Source organism: Cylas formicarius, unplaced genomic scaffold (genome assembly GCF_029955315.1).
Source record: "Cylas formicarius isolate icCylForm1 unplaced genomic scaffold, icCylForm1.1 PGA_scaffold_6__28_contigs__length_40554024, whole genome shotgun sequence".
Classification (NCBI taxonomy): domain Eukaryota; kingdom Metazoa; phylum Arthropoda; class Insecta; order Coleoptera; family Brentidae; genus Cylas; species Cylas formicarius.
In genome coordinates, this window is record NW_026844347.1 from 10181274 (window position 1) to 10203855 (window position 22582).

General features: G+C 31.3%; 1 protein-coding gene across 1 annotated transcript in view; it reads left to right on the top strand.

Moving 5' to 3' along the window:
• Window positions 1–13824, top strand: part of LOC132703223 (elongation of very long chain fatty acids protein 7-like) — a 54838-nt gene extending 41014 nt beyond the window's left edge. Inside the window, exons 4-8 of the mRNA XM_060672349.1 lie at window positions 56–136; window positions 1437–1493; window positions 8921–9163; window positions 9253–9423; window positions 10731–13824. Coding sequence (XP_060528332.1) covers window positions 56–136; window positions 1437–1493; window positions 8921–9163; window positions 9253–9423; window positions 10731–10934 — 756 coding nt within the window. The 3' untranslated portion in view covers window positions 10935–13824. The remainder of the gene's footprint in view (window positions 1–55; window positions 137–1436; window positions 1494–8920; window positions 9164–9252; window positions 9424–10730) is intronic.
• The last annotated feature ends 8758 nt before the right edge of the window (window positions 13825–22582 follow it).

The following is a 22582-nucleotide window of genomic DNA, read 5'->3' on the forward strand; positions in this document are numbered from 1 at the left end:
CGCATTTATTTAACTAATATACACATGGCACATAATAATGTTTCCATATTTGCAGGCGTCTGTCGCTGGATGGCTTAACCACTATAGCTACAAATGCCAGCCAGTGGACTATTCTACCTCACCTCTGGCAATGAGGGTGAGTACTTAAATACCATTTATAAAGTTGATGGATTAAACATAATTTGTAGTCGTAGAAAAATTACAACACTTTTAAAACATTGAACATTTAAACAATCGTGTGGCACGAGAATTTTTCAGAACTTGATACACTTTACTGTCTTTAGTTTTTTCGTACCTACGTATATTTTGTGACATATTTGATAATTTTAGATTGAAACTCTGTGTCTCGAAAAGTAGACTTATATAAATGAAATTCAAAGTCTTCTTCCACTAATATAATTTAAACTCCACCAGCAAAAGTATTCTTTATCGAGATTTTTGGCGTCATATCACCGCCTCCCCAGCGGCCAAACATTTTCCTATGCGTAATGTTTTCCTTTCTGTAGGAATTAATAATTGCAGCATAAATTCTTTTATTTAGATAACAATTTCCTACTTTGCGTCCCAAGCTTCATTGTCTCTGTCCCTAGGTTCTGAACTAGCAATAAAACAAGTTTAGTATAACTTATTTGAATAATTCCGAAGGATTCATAAAAGGTTTGCAGAAGTTGTTGTTTCTCAGTCATAACACTTCTACCAATTCGCTGCTATCACTATTATGCATTTATATCTATCCATCTATATATTTGCACTCTTTTTGGTTCTATCTGAACTGCTTTACTTGGATGTCAGTACATTCAGGCAAATCCAGTGATTTGCCTGACTAGTTTACCGCTATTTGCTGGGTTCTGCAGGTTCAAAATTAGACAGTAGGATTGTAGATAACATTGTTATGTATCCATCAATCATTGTTTTCAGTTTCAGTGATTACTACTAAAATATTCCTATTTGCCGTCCTTATCTGAGTACTTAAATGTGTCCAGTTTGTATAATGTAAACTTCTTCATACTGCAGAAAACTATTTTCTTCTGCAATAAATTTTGACTTTACACCAACCATTACCTTAGTCTGAATTATTTCTCGAAGTATTTGCACAACCGCTGCACCATAATCTACGACGGGATGTTTATCAACAGAACACAGCCGCAAATTGAGAACAGTACTGACGTCACAAGCGTTTCCGATTCTCATTTTTAATTTGCAATTATTTTGGTTCATAATTATTTTAAATTAATTTCATGATCTCCAGTCTTGATAGAAACGTTTATTGATTTTTATAAAATCTGAGACATATTGAAACCTGCGTTTATGTTAGTGCCGATTACATTTATATTAATCAGTATTTTGGGAATGGAATTTCTCACTTATTTAAGGGGCGATAAAATGTATAAAGTTCACGATACTTTCTTAAAATAATAAAAAAAATCTCTTTCTAGATGGCACGAGGATGTTGGTGGTACTACTTTTCCAAGTTTACCGAATTTCTCGACACGGTAAGTTGACAATAAACTAAGTAGAATCGTAAATTTTTAAAAGATCGCGGAAAAATAAAAAAAAGTTAGGTCAACAGGACAAAATTAACCCTGTTACAAGGGTCGATTGGCAACAAATTATACTATTTTAAATAAATCTACTTCAATTTCACACCTCTGGCCTTTTTTTTTGTAGGATTGTTCTTATTTCCTTTTCTTGATTGCACAATTATAAGGTTTGGGAAACATTTAACTAATAATACAAATTCCTAACTGCTCTGTGCCAAATAAACGACGTAAACGAAACTGCCAAATAGCACATCGATTAATTAGTTACAGGATGACCAATTTTCACAGGAATTCATGGAGATAGAGGACGCATGGTGCAACTTTTTGTGTAGCCAAAGATGCCTCAAAAAATTGTCATAACCGCTTTAATTCTGAACTAGAGGATAATATTAAAAATATTGCATTTGCAATTTATCAAATGGCTGAAAACTAATCTTAGCAGGGCTTTTTACTCATCAATGTTTGGTTTTTTAAACGAAATTTGTCAAAAATATATTGTCTGTTGTAATAAATAATCACAAAAAACCACAATTTTGAAACTTCGCGTTCAAAATAGGTTCCAATATATTTTGATTATTATAAAACATATTTTATTTATTAAACACTGCGCCATTTAATCATTTGGTTAATTACCAATAATACCAAATTGGTATTGAGTATTGATTTATCATTGAATTATCCTGTATATTATTGTATGATGCAAGGTTTGATAAATAATCTGAGATCGGGTAGAAGAATCTTCTTGGATATTCAGATAAAAAATAAACAATTATATTAAACTATGCTAAAAAGCCAACTAAATATTTACAAAGTCTACAATTCAATACTTTGATTACCTAATATAAACCAACACATTCAATAATAATATATATTTTTAAAGATTTAATTTTCCGACGAAATAACAAATATACCAATGTCACAACAATGTGTTATTAAGCGCTTTGGACTTTTGTCGGTGCTTATTAAGACAAACCTATACTGCAACCTATTTTTGAGAAGTTTATAAAAAGGCAAATTAATTTCTTTTCCCATTTAAAAAACACCAAACGTCAGTGAATATTCCAAAATGAATAAAATTTAGAAAAAAAACTTCATTGGATTATACGTCCAAAGGTCTGTTATGATTAGCTTGCGCCTATTTAATAAGCTTTCAGTCAACTGATTCGCAAAGTGCTAGAAAATGCAATGGCGTAAAATTCCGTAATAAGAAAATACTCCTAGCCATTTTAATGCTGGAAAGTTATCGATCTTATAAATACAATATTTAATAAGGCCACGGCTTTTTATTTTTCGGATAAAAAGTATCAAATAACGTTTTTAAGAAAATAATTATACCGTATATTAATTTTAGATTTATATGAACGTCAAAAAATACATCTCACCTGCGTAAATCAATATGAAACAGAATGAAAATATTCGATACGGGTTTCAAAACATCTAGTTACAGTTTAACTTTAACGATCCGTACAGAACTTTCACTGTGAGAAAAACAAGTGTTATAAATAGATATCTATACAAAAAATCTCAAATAATTGCCAGCTTACGATTTATTATCCTTGTTAGTGTTGAGTTTATTATTGATTTAAAAAAGCAACTATATATTTACAAAAAACGAAAAAGATTCAAAGCACAATCCCACTCTTTATTCTGAGTTAAGTTTGACTTTATAATGAAAATCAATTTAAAGAAAAAGATAAATAAGAAAATTAAACGAGAAAAATGCGCCATATATGAATAATATTCCAACACCACTGTGTTAATAAAAATATCAAGCTCAAGTGGCCACTGAATGTCGCGACTTAAATCATTTGGATTCGCCTACTTTGTTTCCCAAAACCTGAGCGACTTATTTTCTTTAACCAGATACAAAAATGTAGACTACGTCGACTACAATTACGCTATAGAAATAGAAACCATCTGTCTGGAATAAAAACTTGATAATAATATAAAAATAAGATAGAATATAAGAAAAAATGCTTATCAACTAACCTAACCTAACAACGTACAGTTCATATATATTCATTTATTTTTCCCATCCTTATCTTTTTCTTTTTGTCCACACAAACTTGCAGTAAAGCAAGCTCTATGTACAGATCATCTTTTACATGAACGTCTCTCACTACCGTTTTGTGCACTTTTTTTAGTGCTCACTTTTAATGTAGTTATACTTAAATGATTTATTATTATTAAAACTTATTTCGTAGTTTATTAAATTTTATGTCATATTCTTCAACCTTCAACCAATTATATTTTCTACTTTGGGCAGTGGTAAAATGTTATATGTTTCGTTATTGCTAAATTTCATATATTTGCGCTGCAAATTTCTGTAGTGTTAATTTAAGCTCCCAAGTGTGTTATTTTCTTGTAGTTTATTTAAATGTATTTTACATACAGCACCCTATGCTATTATGTCCTACCTAGCACAGCTATAACAAATACCATCACTGTTACAAGATTAGTGCTTGAGACAATTTTGCAAAAGCTTGCAAGTACGTTATATTTTTACTTTTTTGCTGTATTAATTATATTTAGTTACACATTCTCAATCAATGATGGAATACCATTAGAATAATTACAAAAGGTGAAGCATACGGTTTTGTCAATAGTTAGTGAAAGTACATTTGCGTCTAAAACTCCTTTATTTTTTCTATAACAATTGTGGTTTATTTTGCAAACTATTCCAAGATTTGTCGAGAAATATTACTATACTTTTAATTTCGTTAGCAATTGTTTTTTGCTTTTTATATAGCTCTATAACAAGTTTAGAGAAATAACCGTTTCAACTTTAGAATGCATTAATTCTTCGAAAACCTTAGCCAAGTTAGCGAGCAGTAATATCGGCCTCTAATTGCCTGGATTAACTTTATCTCGTGCTTTAAAAATAGGTACTGCTCCTACAAACTTAAGAGCACTTTAGAAAAGCTTACTAAAAGATATTTTAGAACTCTCAAAAACTCAATGTGTTCACTCAGTTTTTCATTAGTTACACCATGCATTCCATCAATGTCCTTATTTTTTATTTCAAGTATGCGTATTCATCAACGTTAGTCGGTTCCAAAAACATGCTATGCTTTGGAAGTGTGCAGTAATGGAAAGTTTTTTCTATTCGGTTTTTTCCGCCAACTACTTCCTTAATCCAAAAATAATGATTCGCATAATTGGGCGCGTAATTTTGACCTACAATAAATTCACCATTTTGTGCATCTTTTATTTTACCTATTTTATAAGTTTTGCTCGTGCTTTTTTTGAAAAATTTATTATCCACAAATTCCCATATAGTTTTTTGAATGTTTTTACATTTTTATAATATTTCTTATTCATAATTTTCTTTGCTCCAATTTACGTGAAGCTAAATTAACTAAATTATTTTTTTTATAATATTGTTTGTCTTTTTTAGCTTTAACTTCCTTTTTTTTTGCAGTTTTTGTTTTTTATTGATTAGTAGTACAATATCATCGAAAGATTCTTTGGCTTTAATTTATTACTTTTGTAGATGGATCTACTAATTTCTTAATTTTATAATACTATCAAGTTAGTCGCTCCGTTTATCACCTGTAAAATAAATTTCAGTCCAGTTCACTAGAAAACTTAGGTATAATAGTTACTTGCAGTTTATTTTTTCCTTTTTTAATATTTTTTAAAACATGACTGGTTTAAGTTCAATTTTATCAGTAGTGATTAGAGATTGGATAATTTAAAACATTATCTTTGTCATTTTATGTTATCTTTAAATCTTTAAAGTCTTCTTTTTTTGTAACCATGGCTGCTTCAGATAGCACATATTTTTGCTTTATTATTCGTAAGGTTTAAAGTATAGTAAGAATGCTTCAAATCTATCAGAAGTGGGACTGATCCCGCGCTTGGATTAAACTCGACCCATTAATGTTTAATTTTTTTTTAAATGACGGAAGATAATGGTTACATTAACAAACGCTCATTGGGAGCAACTTATCATTAAGCATTGCGTTGCCGAAATGTAAGAATGAATTCTACCGCAATAATCCCGAGTAATAAGCCAAACAAAAAACAGTTAATGAGCGAGGTAAAAAATTGCAGGCAATTTAAAATTTTCCAAATAACAATTCAACTTGCTACACGGGGTTATTGGTGCGTGCGGTCGTGGACATTCTTTAGGTCTTGAGAAAGGTGTAGTTTTAGTCAGTGAACACCGCGCAAAATCGATGAGTAGGTACAGGGTGGTTCCTTTAACTACTGAGCGATGATAAAAGTTTCAAACAAATGGAAATACGAAAGTTTCTCTGTAGTTTCTCAAGTTATTGTATTACAGAGCGTTTAGTTCTTCACGGCCCAATACCAACTTTCTTATGGTAAATTCTTGCGTTTTGGTTAATCGGTTAGTCGGTTGGGTAGTAGCGTCGCAGTGTTGCCGCTTATATTGAACAGTAGCGCGAACTTTGAATTTTTAAATAATTCGTCCTGTACCTTGTACAAAATTGCCCTGTAAAGTTTTCGAAATGTTGAAAAAATTGACCTTTTAACACAAATTTCGTACATATAGTTTTTAACTGTATTCAAAATTCCATTCTTCTCAATATGCAAATATACGGCGCTAATTAGAATTTTAAATTAATTGCTTAATATCTCGAGTGTAGGTAGACCTATGATGTTCCATTGTTGCCTTTTACTTCATCATATGAATGGCAACATTGCTGTGTTGCATCTGTCAATATCGCTGCAAATTCCTATAGCCTGTTTTCCCAAAACACCCAACATTCCTTCGAAGTTTAGACACCCTATTTAATAACCAAGACGTTTAGACGTTTCGCGTTCAAAGGCGTTTAATTACAAAAACTGCCATAACGATGTCCTTTTGACTAATTTTAATATATGCCTAGGATTGTGAAATTAACAGGTCAAATTATTTTTGGGTCAATTGACCCGTCAATTAATCGAAATAATTTTAAAATTATAACTGACAACTAAATGGAGTCGATATTTTTATTGGGAAGTATGGTATTCGGGTATAACTTGAAGAGGGTTATAGGTAAAGTAGACATCGCCGACGCATAATAATTTACTATAAAAAAAATATTATTACGAAATAATGATAGATAACGCCCTACAATTGCGAGATGTTATTTAAAACATTTTGACAGCCCCAACACTATATATGGCAAAAAAATATTGCGTGCAATTTTAATTTAATTTTAATAATAATGGCATAATAAAAACTTTAAGCTTAAACTTTTATACAACTTTTTTAAGGTAGATCAAAAAAGTTGCTTGTAGCAATTATAAATAAAGCTAAATTTATGCTATGAAACCTATATTTCTAATCTTAAAAATACAAACAATGATTTCAGAAGTCCAAAATGACACTATAAATATGCTTCAGATGAGCGTTAACTAATCTAGTTTTTCATATCATGTCCACTCCAGTTTTGGTTAGTTCAGTCCTACACATGTCTTACAATCGGTACATATTTTTTTGATATAATATTAAATTCTTGGAACAGGCCATAAAACGTACACATGAGTTCGTCGAAACAATTTTATTACCTAAAGTCATATTATTTACATAAAATAAATGAGTACTTAATGGTTTGGACTAATAAGTAGATTCAATAAATAGTAATATTCATAACCAATTGAATAAAATGTCTAACTTATACAGGATATCTCATTACTGTGGGATTCTTTTTCAACTCTATAACTTTTTTATTAGTATACGTTATATAGGTCTCTCACGGATGATGAAACATTAGCTGGGAAACAGTGCAATTTGCTGAAAATTTGATTTTTATCTCGCAGTATTGCTGCTGGTATGGAAAACTTGTGTATTGTTCCATTTTTGGCTGAAACAAATCCAAATTTATATTTTTATTGCTGGGTTATTGTAATATTTAGAATGATGAAATTTCGGCTGCAATTTGCTTGTATCCTAAGTAATAGTTCTCTACAGACAAATAACTTTGCAATTAGCAGAGTGTTTACAAAATTATTATTTTGCTGTCTTACGCAAAAGTGGAAAAATCTTGTATTTTCAAATTTGATTTAATAATTAAATGAACTTGCAATTCATAATATCATGTTCCCATACCTAAATCATAAAGCTTTCGAAATGCAAAGACCTTTCTTTCAAAATCCAATTATTTTGCATATCTAAATGAGGTAGTCCTAGTTCGGTTTATTTATAAAAAATTGGCAATGGTCATCAGAAGTTTAAGATATTATAAAAATGGAATCCTGAAGATTTTTTAATCAACAGACCTTTATATACAGTGTGGTCAGATTAAAATACAAAGATGAAAAAATTTTAACTAAGAAAAGAGAAATTTAATTTTTCAAAGTAACTTCCACAGGCTACTGTAATACTTTTTAAAAAACTTCTGGATTCCTCCTGTGTCGGTTTTTGCTGGTCAAGAAACCCTAGTAGATTTTCTTAGACATTTAAACTCGATACACCCTAACATACGTTTTACTATTGAGTTGGAAGCTAATAATAACCTGCTATTCTTAGATATTCTTATCAATAGAAAATCAGAGCTATCATTGGGTCATTGTGTTTACAGAAAACCTACGCACACAGACCGATACCTTAATGCATGGTCACATCATCATCCGGCCCGAAAATCATCGGTTATCAACTCTCTTGTTTACAGAGCCGTAAAACTATCTTAGCCCGAGTCACTAAAAACAGAATTAAAATAACTTGCCCCTGCTCTTCTCTCTAATAATTTCCACATTAAAGATATTAAGCGTTCCATCAAAAAATACACTTCACCACAACCTTCCAGTAGCAATGAGGCCGAAAGCAATCCTACACTTGTCACTGTGGTCCTTTCTTACATTTAAAACATCACTGACCACATATCATCTGTCTTTCACCAATTTGGGAGACGTTGTTTATACCCCCCATTAGCGCCCCCCTCACACAATATATATGTAGGCACAGAGTAAAATACGAGCCAGTTTCAGTCAAGCTCTGAAGAAGCCGTGATTGGTGAAACGTCAGCAATTTCGACTCAACAAAAACCGACGCAGGAGGATCTTTTGTAAAAAGTAAAAGAGAAATTTATTTGAATAATCATCCATGTCAATTCTTTCTTCTTTACTTTTTGAATCCCATTATTATAATATAAATAGCACAGTATTTAATAATAAACGGGGTATTCATTTGCAAAATGATGTGCAGGGTCATCGACGAAGTTATTATTCTACAGAAAACTAGTACTTAAACTACTGACAAATTGAGCAACAGAGAAACTTATGTAGACTGTATAGAAATAAAGTATTTGAGAAGTTCTCATCTTTGAATGTTTCTTGGATGGTGGCCAGTCGCTATTTTATGTGCCATATTATTATGAATAAAATTAAAAATATTCCATATTTAATGTGGTTTTTCTCTGAATTTCCAGTTCTTCTTTGTTCTCCGAAAGAAGTTCGACCACGTGACGACTTTGCACGTGATCCATCACGGCATCATGCCCATGTCCGTTTGGTTTGGGGTCAAATTTACGCCGGGCGGCCATTCTACCTTTTTTGGATTCCTCAACACCTTCGTTCACATTATCATGTATTCGTATTACCTAGTCGCTGCGTTGGGCCCCCAGTACCAGAAATACCTATGGTGGAAAAAGTACCTCACCGCCATCCAAATGGTAAGGAAGATCAGATACTATAATTGTAATCAAATACCCCGTAGTAATGTAAATATCTGCGGAAATTATTCCTATTATTATTGTTTCAGATCCAGTTTGTGCTAGTTATGTTGCACGCGTTCCAGCTCCTGTTCATTGAATGTGACTATCCGAGGGCTTTCGTTTGGTGGATCGGAATGCACGCGGTGATGTTCTATTTCCTCTTCTCCAATTTCTACAAAGAGACGTACGTTAAGAAGGGAAAGAAGGAAAAAGTCGAAGTAAGTTTTGGTATCATATACAAGGTGTTTCAAACTCATGCGTCAACGCTTGACTGGAATCGTAATCCACAACAAAGGGAAACAAATCATATAATTGTAGGTCCGGAAGTGGTTACTTTCTAAGATACGAGTGTTTAATATTGGTAGTCTACATGCCGGCAATGGGGCTCATGGTGGTAATTTCCATTATTCATGTTTTAAAACTGGGTTAATTAAAGATAAAACCTACATAACTATACCGAAAAAAAAAAAAATTAACGATATTTGTCGTGTGGCGCTATTGATTATGAATATAATTTTTGTTAAACATTTGTTATTAATGTTTGATATTTTTCTTTGGCTGCTCGAAAGTATACAAATTATTAATTATTAATTATTAATATTAATAAAATTGTATGGGTAACTTTTAAATCATTAATCTGTAAATGTAAATGAAATAGATATATCATAATAAGCTAACCAAATATTATGACTAGTACTTCTTGTCCACTGTTATTCGTTTTCGAGAAAACAATTGAATATCTGAAATCGGAATTTTCTCAATTGGTTAAATTGAGTTAAAATCTATCGAAATAATTCGAGATTGAAGAGAACTGTTTGCATTTTTTAATCTTAGCTTATTATTAATTATTAAAGTGCATAAAAAAAACACTTTAATACGTTTATTACTTTATAGTGATATTTATAATTGTGTCACATTTAAAATGCACAACTACTACAACTATAACTTCTGTATAACTTGTTTATTTGTAATGTTTGAAATAAATAGGCTAAAAAGGAAATATTAAAATCAAATAATTTATCTTTCCTTAAATATTTTAGAGTCCACCTCTGATAGTCTAATTTTGGTAGCTTCAGGACATTGTACATCAAAACATACAACTTTTCTACTATTCAATTAATGATTTAAAAATTGCCAAAAGTTCATATTAACTTGGATCTGAAAGTTTTCAAATGTTCGATGGTGTTCGATATTTAAAAAGCATCGGCTTGATACAATTTGTTAAATTATTTAAAAATTGACAGATAACTTAATTTTAAAAAATTAATACTAAAGAAAATGATGAAAATGATCATCAATACCTTCATTGTACGACTTACGTTCATATGAATTTATTTTCTCTTTTTGAACTAGGAATCTCCAACTGAGCGTAGGTTGGTATTTTTGAAACGCCTTGAATACCCAAATACTCAGATATAAAATATACGGATTTTCCAAAAATAATTTGCAAAATTATTCCTCTAACAACTGTAAACCCCTAACTTTCTAAACTCTATTCAATATAGAAAAAATTTTGCATTTTTAGGGGACTCAGAACGGCAAATCAAACGGCTCGGCCCCGAAACTACCCATCGGCGTATGTTTTACCACGCAAACCGCCCTCTACGATCACCCGGATTCGAAAGTAACCAACGGATACTCCAAAGCGAACGGGAAGGAAAACGGATTCTCAGCCACAAACGGAGAAATGAAAATAAGGAGAAGAGCGTCGATAGAGAACGAACGATAGTGAAATGAGATTGGATCGATTTGAGTGCCAGAGAGACGTTTTAACGTGACATTTTTATCAAATTTTTAGTAATCGCATCACAAAGTGTATATATGTGTGTTCCGTGCAAACCTTCGCAGTGTTAACGCGTCACTTTTAATGGCCGATGAGCGCGGAATAATCAACGAGAATCAGCAACGATTGGGCTGTGATATTCGTCATCTTAATTGTCGCGTATACTCGATAAGTGACCATCAGGCACGACTTTCTACGTTTGTGCAATGAGGCGACTGCGCAATATTTGTTTCGATCATGTTGGTGAACTTGAACCATCTTCATTTACAGCGGCGTTTGACGGAAACGTTTATATTTATACAGGGTGCCCCTTTGTGGTGTATTCTGTCACAGGGTGGTAAAGTTTTCAAGCAAGAATCTTGTTTCATATTATCCAAAAAGCGATTCTAAATGTCCTTATGTAATTGAACGAAATCCTAAAAAACAAAAGGTGAGTTAGCATTGCAATGAATAAATTACACCTCTAAGTCAAATAATAACGTGTTTCCGACGTATTTCCAAAATCTTGTTAGAGTTTTGAGCACCTTCTATTAATTAAATCATCTTTCAATAATAAAAAAATAAAATAAAAAAAACAATACCTGATTAAATAACAATTGTCAGCCTAGCCATTTTTGACAAATAGCGGTTATTAATTCACTTGACATTTTTAAGGTTCCAAAATATAAGGCCATCAAAAATAGGTGGTTTTCATTTTAAAATATTAATAACGCTGCTATTTTTGCTTCTGGATTTTTGCTGAATGTGAAGAAAACTACTTAATTAAGTTAAAATAAAGCAAAAAAGTAATAAGCAAAATTAAAAAAAAACATTGTTTCGAAAATTTACGGCATTTATAAATTTTGAATTTATACTCTTTGAAATAGATTTTAAGCTTTTTTTATTTTAACGTTTATATGTTTAAAATTAGTTTTTAAATTTGGAAAAACATTTAGAATTCCTTGAAATTTGATTTAATTTTGGTTAGTTACATAGCTAGTGTACCATTTTTGGATGGTAATTTGGCCATCGTGCCATCTAATTAGATCTGTAACTTTAAAAATTATGTGTTACAGAATGTAGCACTTTTATATTTATTTTAATCGAGAACGAAGTGACTTTTACCTGAAAAATCAACGGCGCACAAATGCGAAATAATTCGCGAACAGGCGTCAATGTTGGACATAAAAACGGTGTTATGGAACGATCTTTTAATGCACAAATTAGGTAATATAACAAAAATAGATTTGTTCCTGGAAACTTTTGATTTTTTTTCTTAATATTGGCAATATTGACAGACCCCTTAAAGAACACCCTGTAGAAGGTATGTTCTTATATTCGATTGAAATTGGAATATATTTTTATTTTATTGGAATGTATTTATATTTTTACGTATTTGAAATCCCAGCTTGCAACCAGAAAAAGTCTTTGTTTAGGTCGGAGCGCTTCGAGATGTCAGGAAAAGACATAAAAATTTGATAATGTAACTCCGAAGGAAAGACACAAGAGATTCAGAAAAAATCTTTACTACACTACACTATTTCATTTATTTGTGTTAAATTTTCGCTAGCAACAAGTTTCTATGCTTGCGTTGATAATCGCAAGCACGAAACTGTTACGAACACCCATTCGCCGAGTTATAGAAAGACAGGTAAATAAACAAGGAGCGAAAACCTGACGTTTTTAAAAGAATGATCCCTATGACAATGAGGGTGACAATGGTTCATAAACCCCTTATCGGTAGGCTCTGTGATCCCTGGACTGTAGTTCAACGAGTGAGTTTTAGCTATTTTCAGTTATTTTTACGAATTGTTCTAAGTTAAAACTTACTATTACGGATCTAAAATTTAGAGAACTAAATAATTCAAAAGAAAACCATGGCATTTTTTTTTAACTTACGTGAAATCAGTCATCAACCATGGTGATCCCTCAGAATATATCAATTCAAAATATTCATAATATGCCTAACTCGTTTATGTGTTTACTTCGATTTCAGTCTCCACAATTTTGTTAGTTTTCGTGAATATTGCTTAATAAGTGTTTTACTGACGACAACAGGATATTTAGTGTGCAATGGGTTATTCCATTTATGGGAAAAATCTGAAGCTCTAACTTTTGAACAATTGAAAATAAACAGATAAACAGGTAAAAATTACATAATTTAGTAAAAGCTTATATAATCCAACTAGCATTATGGTAGTAATGAGAATTTACTAGCGATGACGTCACGCAGTAACCCCTAACGCCAAAACAAGAAATAAAATGACAATGAAGAAAACTTTTTATTTCGTTAGTTGCTGGAGGTTATTGACGTTACTTTCTGGAACCATGACCGCCGAAGCTCTCCCACAAAAATAATAAAGGAAGGGCCCTAGATTTCAAAATTTCGGTAGGTGTCGCTACTTTTTTTAACAGACGATGGTTCACTTTTAATTGAAGAGGAATTGTTAGTGCTCGCTTAAAAGATATAAATTCAAGACAATCAAATTTTAGTTGATTTAGTAGACGCGTCGTTTACTATTCTTTTTACAATCTTATGCCACATATCAAATCATTAATAATCGAACAAATATTGCCAGCATAACCGTAGAAAATGATCAGTCGAGCATTTTGCGCAGCAAAGAGTAAATTAGAATTTTTTAAATAAATTATACATTTCAAGCAACTGCTTGTAACGTTTTCATATATTCTTTAAATTCCTATAACATTTCAAACATCGGTTTTTCTTGGATTTTTTAATGATATATGATGTGGGTAACTATTGTAGTTATAAGACTAGAATTAGAACTTGAACTTTTGATATTTTTGTAATCTGGTGTATAATATTTATTTTGTGCAATAAACTGATTACGGCGTTCATGTTTGTTGATTATGCGGTGTATGAAGCCATTAGATTAGATATTTCTTCAGTGCGGAGCAAAATGACGTCACGCAGTCACCCCTAACGCCAAAACAAGAAATAAAATGACAATGAAGAAAACTTTTTTTTTACTGTTAATAACAAAATAAATATTTGATTATATTTGGTTAGCTAGTAAGAATAATTATGTTGTTACCGAGGTTTTACTTGCAATTCTAGGTTAACTAAATAATAAACAAATAGAAAAATTCTTCCACTCATGCATCGCCAGACTGTTGGGTGATGTGTGGATCAAAATCTTTTTAAAACATATTTTTACTTTATTTGCCCCAGAACCGAACGATAGAAAAATAACGCCCCTTGATCCAGTCCTTTTTTTCAATTTTTTCCATCTTTCTCCTGCTTTCTTTGAAGGTTAACATAAATATGACATATCTAATAAAATATTTCTTCCCTCGGCATAAAAAGAGGTTGCTCATTTCAAAATGGTGCTTTAAATTCCATCCCCTCTATGCAAAAATGTTCATAATGATATGTTATATTTACAATTTTTTAACATTCTTTGTCAATTTAACCTGAACTAGATACTTAAGTATTATATTATTATTATTATTATAGTATAATATTATTCACGATAATCACGACAGTATTATTATTAATTGTTTATTTGTTTCATGAATTTCAAAATTTTATGCAATAATTTGTATGGGTTTTAACACCCAAACATAGCCTTATGGCTAGTGTTTACGTTATTAATAAACATGTCTTCTTCAAAAAAGTTTTCATCTCATCAAGTCCAAAACGAATATTTTTGAAAGAAATTTTTTTGTCTAACAATCTTCTGATTCTTATTTCGTTAGTTGCTGGAGGTTATTGACGTTACTTTCTGGAACCATGACCACCGAAGCACTCCCACAAAAATATTAAAGGAAGGGCCCTAGATTTCAAAATTTCGGTAGGTGTCGCTACTTTTTTTAACAGATGGTGGTTCACTTTTAATTGAAGAGGAATTGTTAGTGCTCACTTAAAAGACATAAATTCAAGACAATCAAATTTTAGGTGATTTAGTAGACGCGTCGTTTACTATTCTTTTTACAATCTTGTGCCACATATCAAATCATTAATAATCGAACAAATATTGCCAGCATAACCGTAGAAAATGATCAGTCGAGCATTTTGCGCAGCAAAGAGTAAATTAGAATTTTGTAAATAAATTATACATTTCAAGCAATTGCTTGTAACGTTTTCATATATTCTTTAAATTCCTATAACATTTCAAACATCGGTTTTTCTTGGATTTTTTTATGATATATAATGTGGGTAACTATTGTAGTAGAATTAGAACTTGAACTTTTGATATTTTTGTAATCTGGTGTATAATATTTATTTTGTGCAATAAACTGATTACGGCGTTCATGTTTGTTGATTATGCGGTATATGAAGCCATTAGATTAGACTTCATATTTCTTCAGTGCGGAACAAAATGAAATGCTGCAGGTGAACAAAACCATATAATACTGGTGCAAATCCAAAAACATTTGAAAAATTTTTGCTAAATCGCCACGCTTCAGGAATGTATCTCACATGATAGCCCCTATCCCCTTTGATTGTGAATCTATTTAAATGGGTGTATTAGACTGTGCCAAATTATTCGAATTTTTTTTTTCTCGGTCCCATATAAAAATTTCGTTGATAATCATGAAAAAACATTTTTTTGCTTATTTTTTGTTTATTATTAATCAACCAAAATAAATGAAAAATAATCCTGGATATGGTTTTGTAGAGAATTAAATTCTCTACAACAATTATCTCTGATCGAGTCCAAAAGAACACCGTTTCGTCTACAGCTAATCAAATTTCAATTTTCTTTAAGATTTCTGTTTCATTTTTTTATGAACACTTACAAAAAAGTTTTTTAAAGCAAAAAACTGACTCATATAATTTTTTTTTATTATATTTAGGATCTAAATAATTAGTTTTCATGCATTATTTTTAGAATTATAGATTTTTTTTAAATTCCTAATTTTTTGACATTAAACATCATTTTTTATGTAAAACTTACTAAAATCAATGTTCATGGTATAAGTTCTACAATTCCATGAAGGTATGAATAATCATTGGTATTGTGGTGGTGCCAGTGGTAGAAAAAATTTATTTAAATTTTATACTTGTTTTCGAGAGTTACGTCTTTAAAAAAACATTGATGTTACTCAACTTATAAAGGAAAGTGATATGATCATCACATTAATTATTTTAAAATTAATTATAAGGAAAATAAAGTTATGCGCACAAATTTTGTTTACTATAGTTACAATATTTTGCAACTTGTAACAAAAGCTGTCTTTGTTCTTCATTATAAGTGAGACTATCATTAAACTTAACAAACCATGCTACAGCTCTTTCGGCTATGTCATTTACAACCTTAATTGATCGAACAATTTCTAAAGAAGCCTGATAATTGTCACCAAATTCCCATAGATCAGGTAAATCAAGATAACTTGTAGACAAACCGAATTTCTCAAATAAAATCATCGACTTCTTAGTAACAAAATCACTTATATCTTTCGCCCTGAATGTGGCTAAATCTTCTTGCTTTAAACAGAGCTTTCTAGTATTTTCTAGTATTTTCCGTCGTGCTGTCTTGATTTTTTATTGCTTGAAACATTTTTATCTTAATGGCTGATGGGATTCTTTCATCGAAAAATGATAATGCCACAAGATCTTCGGATAAATACTAGAGATGACGAAGAAATTTTGTTGATGCAGCATTTGAAAATTTTACGTCTACGTGTTTAAAATCTATCAAACTATTCAAAAACAAAAAATCCTGATACGGAGCGTAGACACTGATTGGTGCATTATACTTTTAACTTTTAATGTAAACATCATAAAAACTATAAAAATACAAAGTTGTGATAGTTTTGGAATTTCAACTTTGGCAAGTTTAAATTGACTTTGAAAACAATACATTTTTAAGCTAATAAAATTGATTAACAGAAAACTATAGATGAATTAGTTTTTTTAATTCAATTATTTTTTGGAGTTAAATGAATTTTATCTTCTAACATGCGATACGATCATCAATTAAAGCACGAAAACTATTTATTTAGATCCTAAATATAATAAAAAAACGTTTTTTCCTTAAAAAACTTTCTAGTAAGTGTTAATAAAAAAATGAAAACAAAAGCCTTGAAGAAGATTGAACTTTGATTAGCTGCAGACGAAATGGTGTTGATCTTTTGGATTCGACCAGAGAAAATTCTTATAGAGAATTTAATTCTCTACAAAACCACATCCAGGGTTATTTTTCATTTAATGTGTTTGATTAGTTATAAACAAAAAATTAGCAAAAAAAAATTCGAATAGTTTGGCACAGTCTAGGGTGTATATTCTATTTTAAACAAATTACCTGCAATTGGAATGGATAATGATACGGGTTTTTTATTTAAAACAATCTACTATTATACATATGTCCCGTTTGGGTTCTTTAATGACATCACCCTAACTACATAAAATGACAAATTAAGTATTATCTTTATAATAAAAACGTCATGTTTTGTGTAAATTACATTATAAAATGACTAACATGTCCAACCGCTTGAAATAACTATAGAATACCTCACAGAAAGTCACCGCTATTTGTTATGCGGAATTCGTATCTAAAATAAAATAACTCAGAAGCTACAAACTATATAATTTTTTTAATTTTTCATTTGGGGTAAACATCTGGTTCCTTATTTAAAATTATACATAAAATATATGTAGAATTTCCCCAGGAATTAAAACATTCAATGATGTACAAGATGTTCTATTAAAAATAAGAAACTGATATTTACGAAACACCCTGTATAAAAATAAAAAATAAAAAAATCTAGATGACACTATGCAACTTTTCTATTAAATCTTTTTTTCTCTCGTTCGTAGTTTCTGAGTTAAGGTAGTAAGAAGATTTTGCATGTCCTGTACAATTAATTTCAACGATTTGAGACTTTATTCGTACGTCACGTATTTACTAAAGTTTACGGATTTAAATTAAAAAACAAATTTCAGCGATTTTTTAAATACGTATTTCCATCAGATTATTTTTCAAAAATTCGATATTTTTCTAAGTATTAACAATGTAATGTAATATGAGTCCCTTTGTTTAAAATAAACATGACACGACGTTCGTATGAAGTGTTTTTCTTAAACTAAGCTCAAAAATGACCCCCCTTCAGTAATGGCACACCATAAGAGATATCCTTTATACAACAGTAAATTAGAACTATTACACATTTAGGTGAATGCGCTAGTTTTTATTATTTATAATAAATATATCCAACGAAACAAGAATTGAATTGCATATTCTGTTTTTTCCTGTTTTAACTTTAGTAAGGATTTGTTTTTTAAAATCATTTACAACAAAATACAAAAAAACATGGTTTTTAAGATGCCCAAAGAAAACAAATGCAGGGCCAAATAAAAAGAAATCTGACGATGGTCACGTTGTAATGTTTAGAATATAATAAATCTGAATCTATATTGGCATCTGGTTATTCTTTACAGCATACTTTCGCAAATAAACGGTTTGGAATGATTGAATGGAATAAAATTGGATTTGCCTGTCCATTGCGTAACGAAGAGCTTGGCAATAAACATGCTGTAAGTGTGCAATATAATGAAACGCAAACGTTTAAACAAATCAAGTTTTAAAAGATTACCAACGATACCAAACACACTATTCTAAAATTGGGACGCAATAATCCTCGGCTCACGTACTCACGAGGTTTGCGTTGTGGAAGAACACAAAGACTTACGAATAATCTTTGCCGAAGATTGACGCATCAGAGCTATTTCTGATGCTATACAAGACTTATATTCGACATAAGCTACAATATTCTCATGGCATCTGCAGTGCATACTCCCCACTCCCCAAGCCCACTAAACGACCTCCTTCATGGAAACACTTGCCATACGAAACTGGGCTTGAAAAACTAAACTTGACCACCCTGTACCAAAAGCGAGTACGTGAAGATTTAATATAGGCATACAAAACTATTACTGGCCATTACAATTGCATTCCTGACATATTCCAATTTTGATTAGTTTTGATTAGTGTACAAACAGTTCTAATTCCACACCAAAAAGCTTTCTAAAGATTAATGTGCTAAACTACTAAGAAGAAAAGTTTTCTCCCATAGAGTGCTCATAATTGGAATCGTCTTATTGAGCAAACTCTAACACCCTCCACTAACTCTAAACTCTACTTGATCATTTGCTGCCAAGTAGTTTTGAATTTGTATTATTTCATTCTAGAGACCCATGTAGTTTAAGAAGACAATCTTTGAATGATTGCTCACAAAGTTCTGACATTTTATCTTTATAGTAGTTGACGCATTAGTCTTTAATAGGAATGGAACCCACCCGTTTTCTGACCCGCCAAGTAAAATTGTTACTATTGTGTCTTTAATAGACCGAGCTGTTGTCCTACATCTCTCCATGAAGTTCACAAGTACTTGCCTTTGTATTGAATTTGTATTATTTGATCCTGAAAACTTGTGTAGTTTACGGGAAAAGACAATCTTTGAATGATTGCTAAATAAGTTCTGCCATATTATCTTTATGGTAGATTACGCTTTAGTTTTTGATTCGTCCCTTTGTCTCTTTGGTAGATCAAGCTGTTGTTCTGCATCTTGCCATGAAGTTCACAAGTACTGGCCTTTGTATTGAATGTGTATTATTTGATCCTGGAATCTCATGTAGTTTAAGAAGACAATCTTTGAATGATTGCTCAGAAAGTTCTGCCATCTTATCTTTATGGTAGATTGCGTATTACTTTTTGATAGGAATGGAACCCAACTGTTTTTTCACCTGCCATGTAAAATTGTTACTCTTGTCCATTTAATAGGCCGAGCCGTCGTTCTACATTTTGCAATAGAGTTCACAAGTATTTGCCTTTTGTCTGTTTTATGATATTTGATGCCCATTGTGGGCAAAAATTTCCAAATGCTAGTAATTCCACCAATTATTGGGGTCGCATCATCGAGAAAGCTTTCTTTCAAACTTCGTAGTATAGCACTTGCTCTTTGGGCAGGTGGTAACTTCTCCGACTGACCAAACCGTTGTTGCCTTCGTCAAAATATTTTCTGGAACCCAAATGATTACGCTCTCTTCATATTTTAATGAGATTTGACAACAGAAGTCGAGAATATCTTGGCCAAATTCATTTGCACTATCAGTTAAGTTAAGTTTTCTATTAAATAGAGAATTATAAACATACCTATACTGTCATTCCATAGACAACATAAAGATTTTTAAAAAATAGAATATTGACAAAACAACAACACACTAATACCGTTCAATTTTCTTGAAAAAATTTTAAAAAATAAAATACTGATTTTAGCCCGACAGTGAGTAACTTCCCTTTTTAGTGCGCTATAGCGGTAAACAGTAAAGTTATTTATACAATTTTGAACAAAACACCAGGCAAGAGAAAAGAAATGTACTTAGATCTAAAAATCTAAGTTTGCATTGTGTTAATAATCCACGGTACTGATTATATCAACTTTCGAAAAGTTCGCAGGTACTTAAAATATGTGAATTTATTACATCGGATTTTTTTTGCTGGGCTTATATCACATATAAAAATAAATTGTTTAATCTCTCTTGTTTGCAGAGCCCTGCACGTTATTCAATATAATCTCCAAGGTTTCATTGTTGGACCAGTTTAAATAATGAAAATATTTTTAAAATTCTCATAAGGAGAGTTGAACCTTTTTTAAAAATACCTGCATCGGCAACGCCTTATATGTTTTCTGATTAATTGGAAACCACGACGAGTTTTATAATTGTAGCAGTAAAACTCAATTTCCTTAGGTAAATATTCACTTTACCTCCTAGGTACAGGGTGACACATCGATAAAGTCCCACAAGACATTACAGGCTGTGAAAGACTCTTTCCATCCTAAAAGATTCGAGTAATTCTTCCTCTTCTTTTGGCAATCATATTGGCTATTGTGAGTTTGTTAACAGCATCTTTGAATAATGCTGCGCTTGATTTTTGAAACCATTCCCATAAGTTCCGGATATTCGTCTGCGTCCAGGCCCTCTCCTGCGCTCTCTATTTTTCGTTCTATAATTAATGTCTCGTTAAATCTGCAAAATATTCCAGCTTTCTGGTTTTTGATTTAATTAATTCGGGTAACCTTTCATCGTTGCTATCAGTTTTGCGAAATTATTACTGAACGGACAATTACTAATGGCAACTTCCTATTTAATGTGTGCTTTTCGGAAAGACCATAATTATTAATAAATTAAATAAAATTTTTAAAATAGTTTGAGACCTTGACTTGTGGGTTCTAAGAAGACCGTAAAAAATATAAAAATTTTCTAATCACACGTATATTCAGACTAATTTGGAAACGGCAAGCAACCTTAAGTTAAACTCTGTTAATATACAGAGTAATTTACAACATTTTGCAATACACTCAAATTTCTGATGTTGCTATTTTCTCTAAGTAGGCTTGTGTTAGCATTTGTCAAATTTAAATGTATTTTGCTTAGTTTGTGTATGTGTGTGTTACTTAGTACCAGTGCAAACGTCTTAGCTTGTAACAAATATCTACTACAGATTGGTCCCGCCTAAATGCTAATAATACAGGAACTTATGAAGCCACCATAAAAAAGATTTGAGAAGGTCCATTTAACATACGCATGCGCGAGATCTAATATATCGTTATTAAAGAATATTTTTGCTGCATTCAGCAACCACCATGGCTGCTGGCAGGTCGTCAATAAATCTGGGTGCATGCAGGAGCACGAATCTTTGCTGTAATAGGGCCGCTATATTATCTAATAAATATTAGTCTATTATTGTTGCATGATATGATTTGTGATTTGAGTGGAACTGTAATGGAATTTTAAATTTATTAGAAACCTTTACAAGCGTTTAGATGAAACATCACAATTTTGGCGGAAAAGAAATAATGGTGGTCCAAAAACTGCGTCGGAGAAGAATTCATTATTCGGAAAAATTGATTAATCGTCGGTTAAGTACAGCGACTGGGGAAAATCCCGGTTTAGTAGTTATTGATTCAAGTTCTCCTAAAATTTGCTCAATTTTTAGAAAATCTCCAAGTCAAAATTCCAAATTTCCTTAAAAAAATTTCTTTTGGTGTAGAATAAATTCTGATTTTTTCTAATGATCCAATCTAACTAAGACTACTTAAGCAGCAACATTTAAAGAGAAAATATGTGGTTTATATATGATCGGTCGACTATATTTTTCGTTGCCAATGCGCCAATATTTATATGAACAGCTTCCTTGTTCTTTGGTCGTGAAAGTGTATTTGTTCGACCACCAAGGAGTCGAGACTTAAACCGTCTGGACTTCTCAACTTGGAAGTTAATTCTTCATTATAAGAGTAAATTTAAAATGTATAATGAATTGGTGTAAAATATATTGATGAAGAGGGTGGACAATTCGAACATTTGATTTGAACTTTTTATTATTGCCATTTTATTGCACCCCGTAACTTTTCTGTATTTAAGATTTAGAAAAAATATATTAATTTTTTAAATGCAAATAAATCAAAAATCGTTAGAGTTAGACGGCCTAAACAAATGCACCTTTTCTATGAAAAATGTAACAGTCTTCGAGATTTTCATCATGTTCCAACCATAGCCCGACAGCGTCCAAATCTGTTTCCAAATCGAAGTCACGTCGAAAACCCTAAAACTGAAATGAATGACGTATGTTGAATTTAATCATAATATT